Source organism: Peromyscus eremicus, chromosome 3, assembly GCF_949786415.1.
Source record: "Peromyscus eremicus chromosome 3, PerEre_H2_v1, whole genome shotgun sequence".
NCBI lineage: Eukaryota > Metazoa > Chordata > Mammalia > Rodentia > Cricetidae > Peromyscus > Peromyscus eremicus.
The window spans coordinates 101,876,248-101,888,848 of NC_081418.1; the positions used below are offsets into that span (position 1 = coordinate 101,876,248).

Sequence of the window (12,601 nt, forward strand, 5' to 3'; positions counted from 1 at the left end):
TACAGAAGGAAAGGACACGTAAGTAGGAAGGGAAAAGAATGGTGTTACAGTTTGGAGCTTATATGTGTCTCAAAGGCCAGAGCTTGGAAGCTTGTTCCTCAGCCTACAGCACTAATGAAAGGTGGAGCCTTTGGAGGTAGGGTATAGTGGGAAGAAGTTAAGTCGTTGGAAACATCTCCATGGAGTGGGTATTGGGACCCTTAACGATTATATTTGGGAAAAGACGTTGTATTTTTTATTTTTGTGTAGCTGTGATCAAATATCTGACAAAGGCAGCGGAAGGAAGGAAGGGCTTCTCTGGGCTCTCAGCTAGGGGGTGGAATCCGTACGACTGGAAAGCATCATGGCAGGAGGGTGAGGCAGCCAGCGGGTCACATTGCATCCACACTCAGGAAGCAGAAGGCAGAAATACTTGTGCTCGGCTCACTCTCTCTTTTTTTGGTTCAGCCCCGGACCCTGGACTGTGAAATGGCAATGCCCACAGTTGATGTGGGTCGCCACCTCAGTTAGCCTAACCTGGAAGCTTCTCGTAGACATGCCCAGAGGATAGTCTCTGAGCTGATTCTAGGTCCTGTCAGACTGAGAACATTCACCATCACAATTACAGCTCTGTGTCTCCTTCTATTGTTTAAAGGCCTGTAAGGATAGCTGGAAGGATGCTCATCACACGGACAATGGTTTTTATTTTTTCAGAGTTGGCATGATGTTGTCTCACAGTTGCGTTTGTCCTTGACAATTTCATGCACTGCATGAGATTGTTGAGAAAAAAACCCAGCGAGCACGTGCTATTGCCAAGCAGGTGTTCGTGTTATAAAAGGGAACAAGCTGTAAATGAATTAAATGCAACTTTGGAAATAGGGGAAAAATACAAAATGATTATGAGGAACAAAGAAACTAACAGGTCAAAGCAGAAACTCACGGTTTTGAAAGAAAGCCATGTGAATTTCATCAGTAAAGTAGAAACTATGTCAGGCAGAGAACTCTGGTAGAAACAGTTCAACAGATAGTATTGGTTTTTGTGACTATAATGGTGACAAAATGCTTGAAGCAATCCACTTAAAGGAGGTAATATTTATTTTGGTGCATGGTTTCTGAGGCTTCAGTCTGGTTGCTTGGTCCTTGTGCTGTGGGCCCCGTGGTGAAGCAGAACGACATGAGGGGAATGTGAAACGGAGCAAAGCTGTTCGCCTTATGTAGCCAGGAAAAAGATGAGGGAGAGAGGAGTGGGGATGAACAGAAGAAGGAGAGGGGGGAGAGGAGAGGAGAAGGGAGGAGAGCAAAAGGGGTCTGGGGACTAGATACACCTTTAAAAGGCACATCCTCTGTGGCCTCCTCCCTCCATGCAGCTATGAACGCATGAATGAATTGAGCCACTGAAAAGGTTGGTACCCTTGTATTCCAGTCACCTCCCAACAGCACCACCAGCTGGGGGACAAGCCTTTAACAGTGAGTGTTTTGAGGGGACACTTTATATACAAACTACAGCAGAGACTAGAGACAAGACAGAGTAACGAGAAGAGTGGGGACATCCCTTTCATTCTGTCATCTTCCTTCCTCGCTTTCCCCAAACCCTAACTCCTATTCAGTCCACAGGGCCGTCACCTTTCTGATGTCGCACTTCTTTGCATTAGGTTCCCATTTGTTCCCTGGAGACTATACAACAGGTCACGGGCCTCCGCCATCTGCCCCACTTACTCTGTTGGCATTAATTTTTCCCTCACTGCTGCCCACTCTTGGACTCCCAACGTGCCCAGCAGTGCTGTCTCTGCTTGGCTTGTGTGACAGCATCTTGGAATTCAGGGGGCATCCTTCAGTGTGTCAGCACCAGCTCCCACGTACCCTCTCTGTGAAGCTGCCTCGCCAGTCTTGCCCCTCAGTTTGGGCCTCTCCCTTAAGGGCGCTGACTCCTGAAAACAGGTGCTGTCATTAAGCCTGTGTCCTGAATCTGACCATAGCTGGTTGGCATTGTCTGTGGAATAAAGGCATGACATGGGTCACACAGGCCCTGGACAGGGGTGGGGATGGAGGGCAGCTCCTAAACACATGGTCTATGTGCCACCTGCCTGATTTGTTCTAGATAAGCGAGATAAGGAGGAAAAGGATTTGAGATCCTGACCTGTCATATAGGGATAGGAGGGTGGTGTGGACCATGTGGTGGATGGCACAGACCCCATGGCGACCATTGCTGCTTTGCAGCTCACACTTCTCCAGTACCCTTTTACCTTCATTTTTAGTAATTCTCACTATGTGTTATGGGAGTTCCCTTATGCCTCTTCCTTTGGGAAATTTTGTGCGGGCTTTGAGGGATGAAAATGTATAAAACGGCAGCGCTCCTCAGATCATGCCAGTCTCCTCCTTCCCTTCACCAGCTCCACACCTCCTCTTTAGGACCTGAACCCCACTGGAGCTGGACTCTGGCAGGAGCAGTATTGTACACACTGATGATTTATGATCCAGGTAAATCACTCTGTAAACTTCACAGCTTTCCTGCTATGAGCCAGGCACTGTAGGGCTAGAGCTGTGAGCCCAAAGATAAGGAAGCCCCTCCCTCATGGAGCTCACATGGGATAGGGGCTGGGGTATAAAGAGCAAACCATTAAGCCAACATGGTGGAGCTCAGTAGCTCAGCACTTGGGAGGTGGTAAACAGGAGGATCTGGAGGTCAAGCTCATTCTTGGCTACCCAGTAATTTCAAGTCCAGCCTAGGCTGCTGTATTAGTCATGGTCCTCTGAAGGAACAGAACTGATGGAATGAAGACAGACAAACAGATTAGTGATATGTTGGATGGGGATGTATTAGAGAGACTAACTGGCTGTAGTCCGAGTAGCCCAACAGTGCCTGTCTCCTGACACAAAGGCCTATCGATAATCTGTTAGTTGTTCAGCCCATGATGCTGGATGTCTCAGCGATCCCAATCTGGCGTGGAGTCCTAGAGGATTCCTAGAGAGCTGGTTATCTTTAGTCTACCTATGAATTTCAAAGACGTTAGTTCTAAAACTGGCAAAGGAATGTCTCAGCAACAGGACAGATGGACTCGCCTGTGGGAGCAAGGGCAAGCAGGTAAAAAACAAACATTCCTTCTTCTGTGTCTTGGATCTGGGCTGCCGCCAGAAGAGGTGGCCCAGATTTAGGGTGGATATTCCTGCTTCAAATACTATGATAATGAAAATCCTTCACAGGAGTGCTCAGCAGCTTGGGTTGATTCCAGATGTAGTCAAGCTGGCAGCGAATATTAACCATCACAGCTGGGTAAGAGCTCATCTCAAAACCAAAAAAAACAGTAATCAGAGCATTACCATCAACTGCGTGGGCTCCTTATACTCTTCCCAAACAGATATCACAAATAGGCCAGGAGAAACTCTAGCCATGCTGTGTAGCAGAAAGTGGTAACCGTTAGGCAGGTGGGAGCGGCAGCAGGTGGCGCCCCCTAGTGTTACATTCCTCCTGCAGGTCACCCATACTGGGACCCTTAGCATTAGGAGCACCCAGAGCTTGTGTGGCCTGGGGTGGTGGTGTTAGGATTCCTCAGCCTTTGGCAGAGGCCTCTGTTACAGCTCTGGTGTAGGTCTGGAGGGCAGTTGAGCTTCCCTAGTCTTAAACACTGGCCACTGTTAGAGCTCAGTACGGAGCCGTCCCTTGGCCCTGTAGCTCTCTGGAACCCTTCTGGTGACTAGCGCTGCAGTTTACGTTCCTGGCTCCTTACTGCCTTCTTTCCTTCAGTGTCAGCTCTCTGCCTTCTCTTGTGGCCTCTCTACGTCCACCACTGTTATGGTTTGGATGTGAAATGTCCCCAGAGGCTTGTGTATTTGAACATCTGGTCCCCAGCTCTCGGCACAGTCTAGGGACATGTTGCACAGCTGGCTGACCCAGGGCTCTGGGGATAGAGCTGCGGGCTGTAAGCTGGCCTGAGTTTCATCTGGAGTCTCTCTGTGTCTTGGGTGGCTGAGATGTGAGAAAGCCGCATGCTGCTTCAGCCACCTGAAAGCCACCTCACCTTTCCTGCCATGAGTCTGTGAGCTAAAATGAAGTCTTCTTCCCCTAAATTGCTTCTGTTAGGCATTTTGTCCCAGTGACAAGGAAAGTAATGAACTCAACAGCCCTTCCCCTTCCCTAGCCCCCTCCCAGTTGCCCTTTCCCCTTCCCTAGCCCCCTCCCAGCTGCCCTTTCCCCTTCCCTAGCCCCCTCCCAGTTGCCCTTCCCCCTTCCCTAGCCCCCTCCTAGCTGCCCTTCCCCCTTCCTTAGCCCCCTCCCAGCTCAGCCTGCAGACTGCCCAGCCCCCTCCCAGCTCAGCCTGCAGACTGCCCAGCCCTTGCTGGGATGCCACCAGCTGCTTCTTTCTGCATGTTACCGCTCAGTCCACACTACCAAGCGTAGGCAAGGAAAGACCACTCTGGGGGAGCCTGGTGCTGCAACTCCAGGGGAGGCAGCACAGGAGGGCATCTCCCAAGTGAGCCTGAGCAGCCTGCTTGTGCCACCCAAGAAGGGGCATTTGGATCAATCATAGCCATCGGTTTATGTGTGTACCAATCACAGCCTTGCCACTTAACAACATTGGCCCACTCCAGGAGATGGAACCCATATCTGACACCACCAAAGTGTCCAAGAACCCGAGACCAGATAGATCATGGAACCTAGGGGAAAACTTACTACTACCATTCTGCTAAAGGAACATAGCAATAAAGTGACTCCTAATGACATTGATATGACTGTTCACAAGATCAGTGCATCTGTCAACCCTCATCAGAGAAGCTTCTTCTTGCAGTAGATGGTAATTAACACAGAGGCCCACAACAAGAATGTGCAGAGAGTGAGAGACTTTGGAGCACTCAGTTCTAAACGGGATGTCTTCAGCAAACTCCTCCTCTCGGGGCTTTATGCAGAAGAGAAGGCAGAAAGGTTGTAAGAGCCAGAGGTGATCATCTTCCAGGCACAACCAAACGGATACATAAATGAACTCACAGAGGCCGTGGCGGCATGCACAAGGCCTGCAACAAGTGCAGACTGAACAGATCCCAGGTTCTCAAGCTGTGGGTCGTGACCCCAAATGGGGCTGAATAAAAAACGTGGGGTTGTGAAAAATTTGACAACAGTAAAAGGTTTCTCAAGGGGGCTGGAAAGATGTCTCAGCAGTTAAGAGCACTTGGTGCTCTGACAGAGGACCTGGTTTGGGTTCCCAGCATGTACATGGTGGCTTCCAACTGTCTGTAACTCCAGTTCCAAGAGATCTGACACCACTTCTGACCTCTGTGAGCTCTTGTGTGCATGTGGTGCACACACATGCACTCTATACACACACGTTTGTGCACACATGCACACACACACACACACAAAACCACCAAATTTCAATAAAAGTTTTCTGAAAGTCCAACAACCAATTCAAAATGAAAACATAATGAATCCAAGGTGATTCTGCTAGGCAGGGCTTGCCAGTGTCGATTACCTGACTTCAGTGGGGCAGCCTTGGTTCTGAACACAAAACACATGCATGCATGTTTTCCTGTGCATCTCCTCAAACCTACACATGGCCCACAAACAGTGCCTGAAACATGTTGCCTCAGAATGGAGACTATGGAATGTCGTGCATTGCAGTGCTTTTAAAGCTACAATAAATTTTTTTTGTTGCTATAAAAATGAATGATTTAATTACAGAAAACAAAGACTTTTAATATTTTCCTCCCAGCATTCCTCAGCATGTAAGGAACAAATTAGTATATATTTAGACTTGTATTGTGTTAGAATGTTTGATTTCAAAAATTGCTATTTGAGCTGCATACTTGAGTTTCATAAAAAAATTGTTAAATGAATGTTGGCTTGGGATTAGGGCAGAATTTCCAACCATTTCTGAGATAGCTCTAAACATTCTTTGTATTTATGCAAAGCAATAGTCCCAGCATTGACAATTAAAAAAATTAAAATATTGATCAATTATGAAAAACACTGACAATGTTCTACCTTCTTCGGTATCAAATTTTCAGCAGTATTTGTTTTATGTAAAAACAAACAAGCTCATCCATTTCATTAGAATGCAAATTTGCTCTCATCTTTAATAAATGGAGGAATTATATAGATACCTAAGATTTTCTTAAAAATGAAATTCATTATGACTTGTTGCCAGCAAACATTTGGTTGGTGTGTCTATTTAGTGCACATACACATCTGAGTCATGTGAAATTGTTCAGGTTGAAAGGGGTTGCAAGTGAAAAATTCTGAGCTTCGGCAGGTCTTCCAGGACTGAGGCTGGCGGCAGCAAGGCTGGTATACATGTCTGAAATGGTGGAGCCTGCGCCTTCAGACGGGGTCAGCAGCCACATTTGTTGCGCAGTTTTCTCAAGTCCTCTGGCGAGTGAGGGTTCCAGACCACGGGTGCTGAGGGTAGTCTAGCTAACTGCCTGACTAACAATGGCCACTAACTAGAGTCAGTGTCTTTGCTTATTTACGTTTACAGGAAGATGAACTTCAGAAGGGGTGCTTACAGGAAGAACGTCATAACTTGAGCCTGGGGAGAGGGCTCAGTCGACAAAATGTCGGCACACCATGTGTCCTTATTTGACTGAGAGTGAGCCAGTAAGCCCTCTGGCCTTCTTTCCAAATGTCGCCCATAGGATTTGTCTGGACAATGGTGGTTTAGGGGTTCATTTGTTGGGGGTGGCTCCGGAATACTATATTCTCTAGTTACTTTCTGTTGCCACGATAAAACACTGACCAAAACCAACCTAGTGGAGGAAAGGGTTCATTTGGGTTGCAAGTCCCCAGTCACAGTCCATCATTGGGGAAAGGTGGAAAACTCAGGAAGGAGCAGAGGCCCAACAATGGAGGAGTCCTGTTACTGGCTTGCTCTTGATGGCTTGCTCAGCCTGCTTCTTACAATGTAGGACCACTTGCCCAAGGGTGGTACCCCTCCACAGTGGTCTGGGTGCTGCCACATCAATCATTAGTCAAGGAGATGCCCCATAGGCTTGCCTACAGGCCAATCTGAAAGAAGCATTTTCTCAATTGCGTTTCCTCTTTCCAGGTGTTCCTACTTTGTGCCAAGTTGGCAAAAACTAACCAACACACTATGTCACAGGGAATGGGGATGGGGGTTTGTGGGTGGTAGTGACCTAGGAATCTCATATTAAGACTGAATTGCAATGGGAAAGTGATGTTTTATTCAGTTTCGGTAATACAAGCTTAAAAAAAAAATCTGTATTTCCTAGATATAGTTTTATTCACGATTCCCCAAATAAAATGTAGACATCTATCCTTCCTGAAAAGCACCTATCTTGAGACTGGTGGAGAATCAGGAACAGAAGGTACAGCAGAGAGGCCTCTGGGCGGCAGAAACGGTAGTTTCTGATAAAACAATCATTTCAAGAATAGCAGAGCATACAAGCTTGATACCGCACCTTTGAAAAAGGCAAGGGACTGCTGCTGGGATACACTAGATGGCCTGGTTCACCTGCACACAGGGCTGTGCTAAGGGGGCGTGGCTTAGCCTTAAGAAGGCCTTGGAGGTGGGGCGAAACTGCCCGGGGGCGTGGCCGGTCAATAGGCAGGAACTCTCCGCGGGTGCGGTCGCGAGGGCGGGAGCGTGGCCCCGCAGCTGTCCCGTGCGCCGCGTTCTCAAGTTCTCAGTGGCGTTGCTGGCATCGTCCCCTTGGCGGCCGCTCGCGTCGCGGTTCTTGAGCAGGCCCGGCTCTGCCGGGAGCGACAACGAAACCCTGGAGAAGCCACCGTCCCCACCGGCGCCTCCGCGGGCGCAGAAGTCGCCCGGGCTGGGGAAGGCGGCAGTCGCCCCCAACCGCCGCCTGGGCACGGTCCGCGGCGGGCTAATGTCATCGCCACCGGGCCGCCGCGCCCGCCTGTCGTCCCCTGGGACGAGCCGCCAGACCCCCAACGCCCGCGAGGAGGTGCGGCGCCGCCTGAAGGACCTCATCGAGGGCAACCGGGTGATGATCTTCAGCAAGAGTTACTGTCCACACAGCACGAGGGTAGGCGGGGCCGGGCCTGATTGGCAGGGTCTAAGCAGTTCCTGGTGGAAGGAGCGAAGTGGATGTGGACCCCTGGACCTGGTGGGCGTGACGGCAGGAGCGTGGTGAAGGGACTGGGCAAGTTCCGCGAGCGGGATCTAGGGGTCTAGGCACCAGCTCAGTGGGCGGGGCGGAGGTGGAGTTCCCTGGTTGGCGCCTGGTGGGCGGGTCGGGCGGGTCTGAGCACGCTCAGTGGGCGGGGCGAAGCCAGCGCTCAGGGGTTGGCGCCTGATGGGAGGAACCGTTGGGGGGGGGGGGTCTGGGCGGTGCTCATTGGGCAGAGAGGAATCATAGTTTAGGGACAGGACCTGGTGGGCGGGGCTACTGGGGAGGGTCTGCGTGGAGCTCAGTGGGAGGGACCGAGTGGATGGGGGGTCTGGGTGGAGCTTAGTGAGCGGGCGGTCTCGAGTTGACAGGGGCGAAAGGGTGGGCGGGGCTTGAAGGTGGGCGGAGTAGGCCTTTTGTGGCACTTTCCTAGGCGTGTTTCAGGGAGCTGGTTGAATTCTCGTTTCTGAGCATAGTTGCTTACCTATTCCGACCGAGTCCCAACCTACAGACCCCTAGACGCTTGCCTTACAGCCTGATATGGGCTTATCAAAACTTAAAAAAAAAAAAGCGTTTAAAATTGTACTACTAAAATGAAAGAGCGAGGGATAGCGAGGTTCGCTGAAGCTGGATCCAGATCACGCTTATTAATTAGCATGTTTGGCTCCTTGACCAGGTTTCAAAACGAGGCGGGGCCTTGGCTTCCACTTTTTTTTTTTTTTTGAATGCTGGGATTAAAGGCGTGCGCCACCGCTGCAGGGCGACTTCCACTTCTAAGATGAAAGTAGAGGAGGTTTTAAGTCGAGACTAGTTTAAACTCTGTTGCACACTCCGTAATTTGGGGCTAGGTGGACATTCAGCATTGGTACCATATAATGAGTTAAAAAAAAACATTGTCTTAGAAACAAACCTTTGGAAGGAAGATGCAAGATGGGGATATTCAGTATTTTGATGTTTACTTAACATTATCAGGAAGTTAAGGGCCTGGTGTGTGACTTAGTGGAAGCAAGGCCGTGGGTTCACTATTTAAAAGAAAAAAAATAGATGTTGAGGCAGGAGGATCATGCATTCTATGCCAGCCTGGGCTACTATAAGAGTCCCTATCACAAGAAACAGAATGAATATTGCCAGCTCTAGGACCCAGGTTCGATCCCCAGAACTCATAAAAGTGATGAGCATAATGGAGTGCACTTTACCCCAGTGCCTGGAAGTTAGAGGCAGGTAAGTCCAGACGACCTAACCTCTATGCTTCAGGCCAGTAAGAGACTTCATTGAAAAGAAAGTGGACAGACAGAGCATCTTCCTTGGAATGGCACCTGAGATTGTCCTCTGGCCTCCACAGCTGCAACTGCACACACACACACACACACACACACACACACACACACACACACGTATTCATTTTAAAAACTAGTAAAATGACACTGGCAGCATGGAGACTCCTGGATGTTCCCTCCCTCCCCACAGGGTAAACGCATTCCCTGTTCTTCTCTGAGTCACTAGATGCCTACACACCACTGGCAGTACTCTGTTCCTTTTGGCCTGCGTGGGCCTTTTTGTAAGTAGAATCACATACTGTTTTACAGTTGTTCCTTCAGCAGTTTTGCTTAGAGACTCATACATGTTAGTACCTGTAGCTCTGCTTCGTTGCTTCTCACTGCTGTGACGTTCCTTAGGCTAGCATTGAACTTGTGGTAATCCTCCTGCCTCAGCCTCTCAAGTGCTGGGATTACAGACATGAGCCACCACAACTGGCTGAGTATTTTGATCTTAAAAACAATATGGCTTGATGCCTATCCTTGGGTACATCTAGAAGCACACCCCTGACCGTCTTATCTAGGTAGCACTCGATCTTAGCTGAAAAGCCTAGAAGCGATGGGTGTCTTTTGGCTGATTGATTCGTGGAATCAATCACGGGGTCAGGGCGTTTCCAAATGCTTACACCAATTTGGTCTGTGCTAGTGAGTGTGTTACAGTTCTTGCTCTGCAGCTTTGCTGACAGCTACTTTTTTTCACTTTTGTAGTTCTGGTACATAATACTCTTTCTTTGTGACTTGAATTTTTCATTTCCCTAATAAAGTCGGTATGCTTATGACACCGTTGAGTTTTCTCCTGCGAACCATTAAGACCATTATTCTTGTTTTTCTTTTGTTGTGCTGATTTGTAGGTTTTCTTTATATATTATAAATACTAGTCCTTTGGGAAATGTTGGGAAATCTCCCAGACTCTCTTTATTGAGTCTTTTGGTAATTAAAGTTTGTGAGTTCTGCACAGTGAGACCTGTCCCACTTCACTTCGCTTTCATGGTGTGTGGCTTTCAAGTCTTATTTAGGACTTATAAACACATTCTTCTGATTTGGCTCCTGCAAGTTTTGTAGTATGATTTCCACACTTGTTTTCTTTAATCCACTGGGAATTAGTATTGGTAAAATTCAGTTATTTATGATCTCAGCTGCTCCTGTTTTATACACTGAGGAGTCCTTCCTTTCCATCAATCTGATCTTCATATGTGCTGATCTCTTTCTTGATGTGTGTGTGTGTGTGTGTGTGTGTACATGCATGTGTGTGTTGGGGGGTTGGTTTTTAGCAGGGAGCAAAGACTCTTCTTGAGGCAGGGTCTCTTCACAGTCCCTGCTTCAGTTTGGATGGTAGGTCTTCCAGCCAGTTCCTGGGTGTTTTTTTTTCTTTTTTTCTAGGATGTACACATCCTGGAAACCTATCTTTTGGTGACCATTCACTGGCTGATTTTGTGGTGGTTTGTTCATGGGCTTATTAAATGTATGACCCACAGTCCACTGCTGTTTCCACATATGGTCCATACAGTAATCAAGAAGAAAGATTTGTCCCTTTATTGAAGTGGTAATGGCATTTAACAAGCATTAGTTGTTGGGTACTTAGCACTGTAGAGATGTGAACATGGGTCTGGCCCCCCAGGAACTCACAACAGCCAAGCAGCCACCAGCCAGCTCTCAAGTGCAGAAAGAAGAGCTTGTGATAAACAAGGGCTGTGGCAGTAAGGCACACAGTAGCTACTTCAGACGATCTGGACGGGCTAAGGAAAGGACAGGTGGGCTTGTCCTCCGGGGTAAAGAGGAGGTGTGCCTGTAAGGGAAGGCACTTGACATAGGAATTTATGTAAGCGAAGACAACAGGAAGGAAGTGTGGCTGAATATAAGGAGTAAGAAAGGAAACCTGGGTGAGGGCTCCCTGGAAATGGCTGGAATTTCATTTCGAAGGTTTAAGTGTCTCAAGATGTTTTACTGATAAGTGTGGATTAAGATTATTAAGATTATGGTTACATGTTAGCCCAGAGCTGAAAGGACTGACCTGGCTGTCACACAAAACCCAGCAAGCTGTGGAGACAGATGGACTCCCAGACAAGATAACCCGGACTAAACCAGGGCAAAATACCTTGATTTTTTTTTAAACACGTTTGTCACATCAGAAGAGTAGAAGCCAATGATACTGTGTGCGGAGAGTGGAGGAAGCCCTGAGTGAATGTTTGCTATTGACATGGGCAGCAGTCATGCCAAGGACTCAAGTCTCAAGCCTGTGGGAAAATGGCAAAACCTTCCCCAGGCTATGCTCAGAGAAATGACAAAGCCTTCCCTCCTGGTCTGAGTGCTAAAATAAGGAGTGTGTGCATAGAATGTCCATCCTAGCTTTCTGTTCCTACCTCCCTGGATATTTGCAGCCTAGAAGACTGCTTCCCTCCAGAGACTGTTCCTACTAATGTTGGTTAAACTTGCGTCCTTGGCTCACCTGTCTACCATAATCCCTGCCTCCTTGGTTCAGCTGTATGCAATAACCCTGCCTGCCACCCCCCCACCATTTCACCTCTATATGATAAAATGCTTGGGTGGGTGAGGGGATGCTGAGGTTCCTCCATCTGAGGACTAGACCACCATTTTTGTGCATCTGTGTGTTTGTCTTTTCTTCATTCCCTTGTCACCTTGAGTCAGGTTCAAGTCCCTGGAACCACGTGCAAGGACTCAGCAATTAGACAGAGTCACATTGTTGGCTCTCATCGCCACGGTCCATCTCCAGAACTTTTCAATCTGAAATTCTAAACTCAACAACACAGTAACTAATGTTTCCAACATCCCAGCCCTCACCAACCATCTCACCAAAAAGTGAGTTTGACCACTCCAAGTGCCACATACAAGTGACATCATCATTCAGCGTTTGGCCTTTTACATCTGGCTTGTTTTGCTTAGTGTAATGTCCTCAAGGTTAGTCCATCTTGTAGCATGAGCTGGAATTTTCCTAGTTCCTCAGGGTAAATAATAAGCCATTGTGTGTGTACGGGTACCTTTCCTATCAATCCAGGCACCAGTTGATACATGCCTTGCTTGTGGCTGGTGTGAGTGAAGCTGTAATGAACATGAGTGAACATGTGAGTGTTGTGGTATCTTTAATTGTAGTTTTCTGAGGAATTGTTGTCCTTTGCCATGGTGGCTGCCCTCATTCACCGGCAGATTTAGCCTGTCCCTCTAATGGCTGTCTTTGCCTCCTCTTTCTTTCCTGGTAGTCCATCTCCATTGCC

At 48.2% G+C, this 12,601-nt stretch overlaps 1 protein-coding gene across 1 annotated transcript in view; it reads left to right on the forward strand.

Moving 5' to 3' along the window:
* The first annotated feature begins 7,583 nt into the window (after positions 1 to 7,583).
* The window catches only part of Txnrd3 (thioredoxin reductase 3), a 34,762-nt gene continuing 29,744 nt past the window's right edge, over positions 7,584 to 12,601 (forward strand). Inside the window, exon 1 of the mRNA XM_059258178.1 lies at positions 7,584 to 7,971. Coding sequence (XP_059114161.1) covers positions 7,813 to 7,971 — 159 coding nt within the window. The 5' untranslated portion in view covers positions 7,584 to 7,812. The remainder of the gene's footprint in view (positions 7,972 to 12,601) is intronic.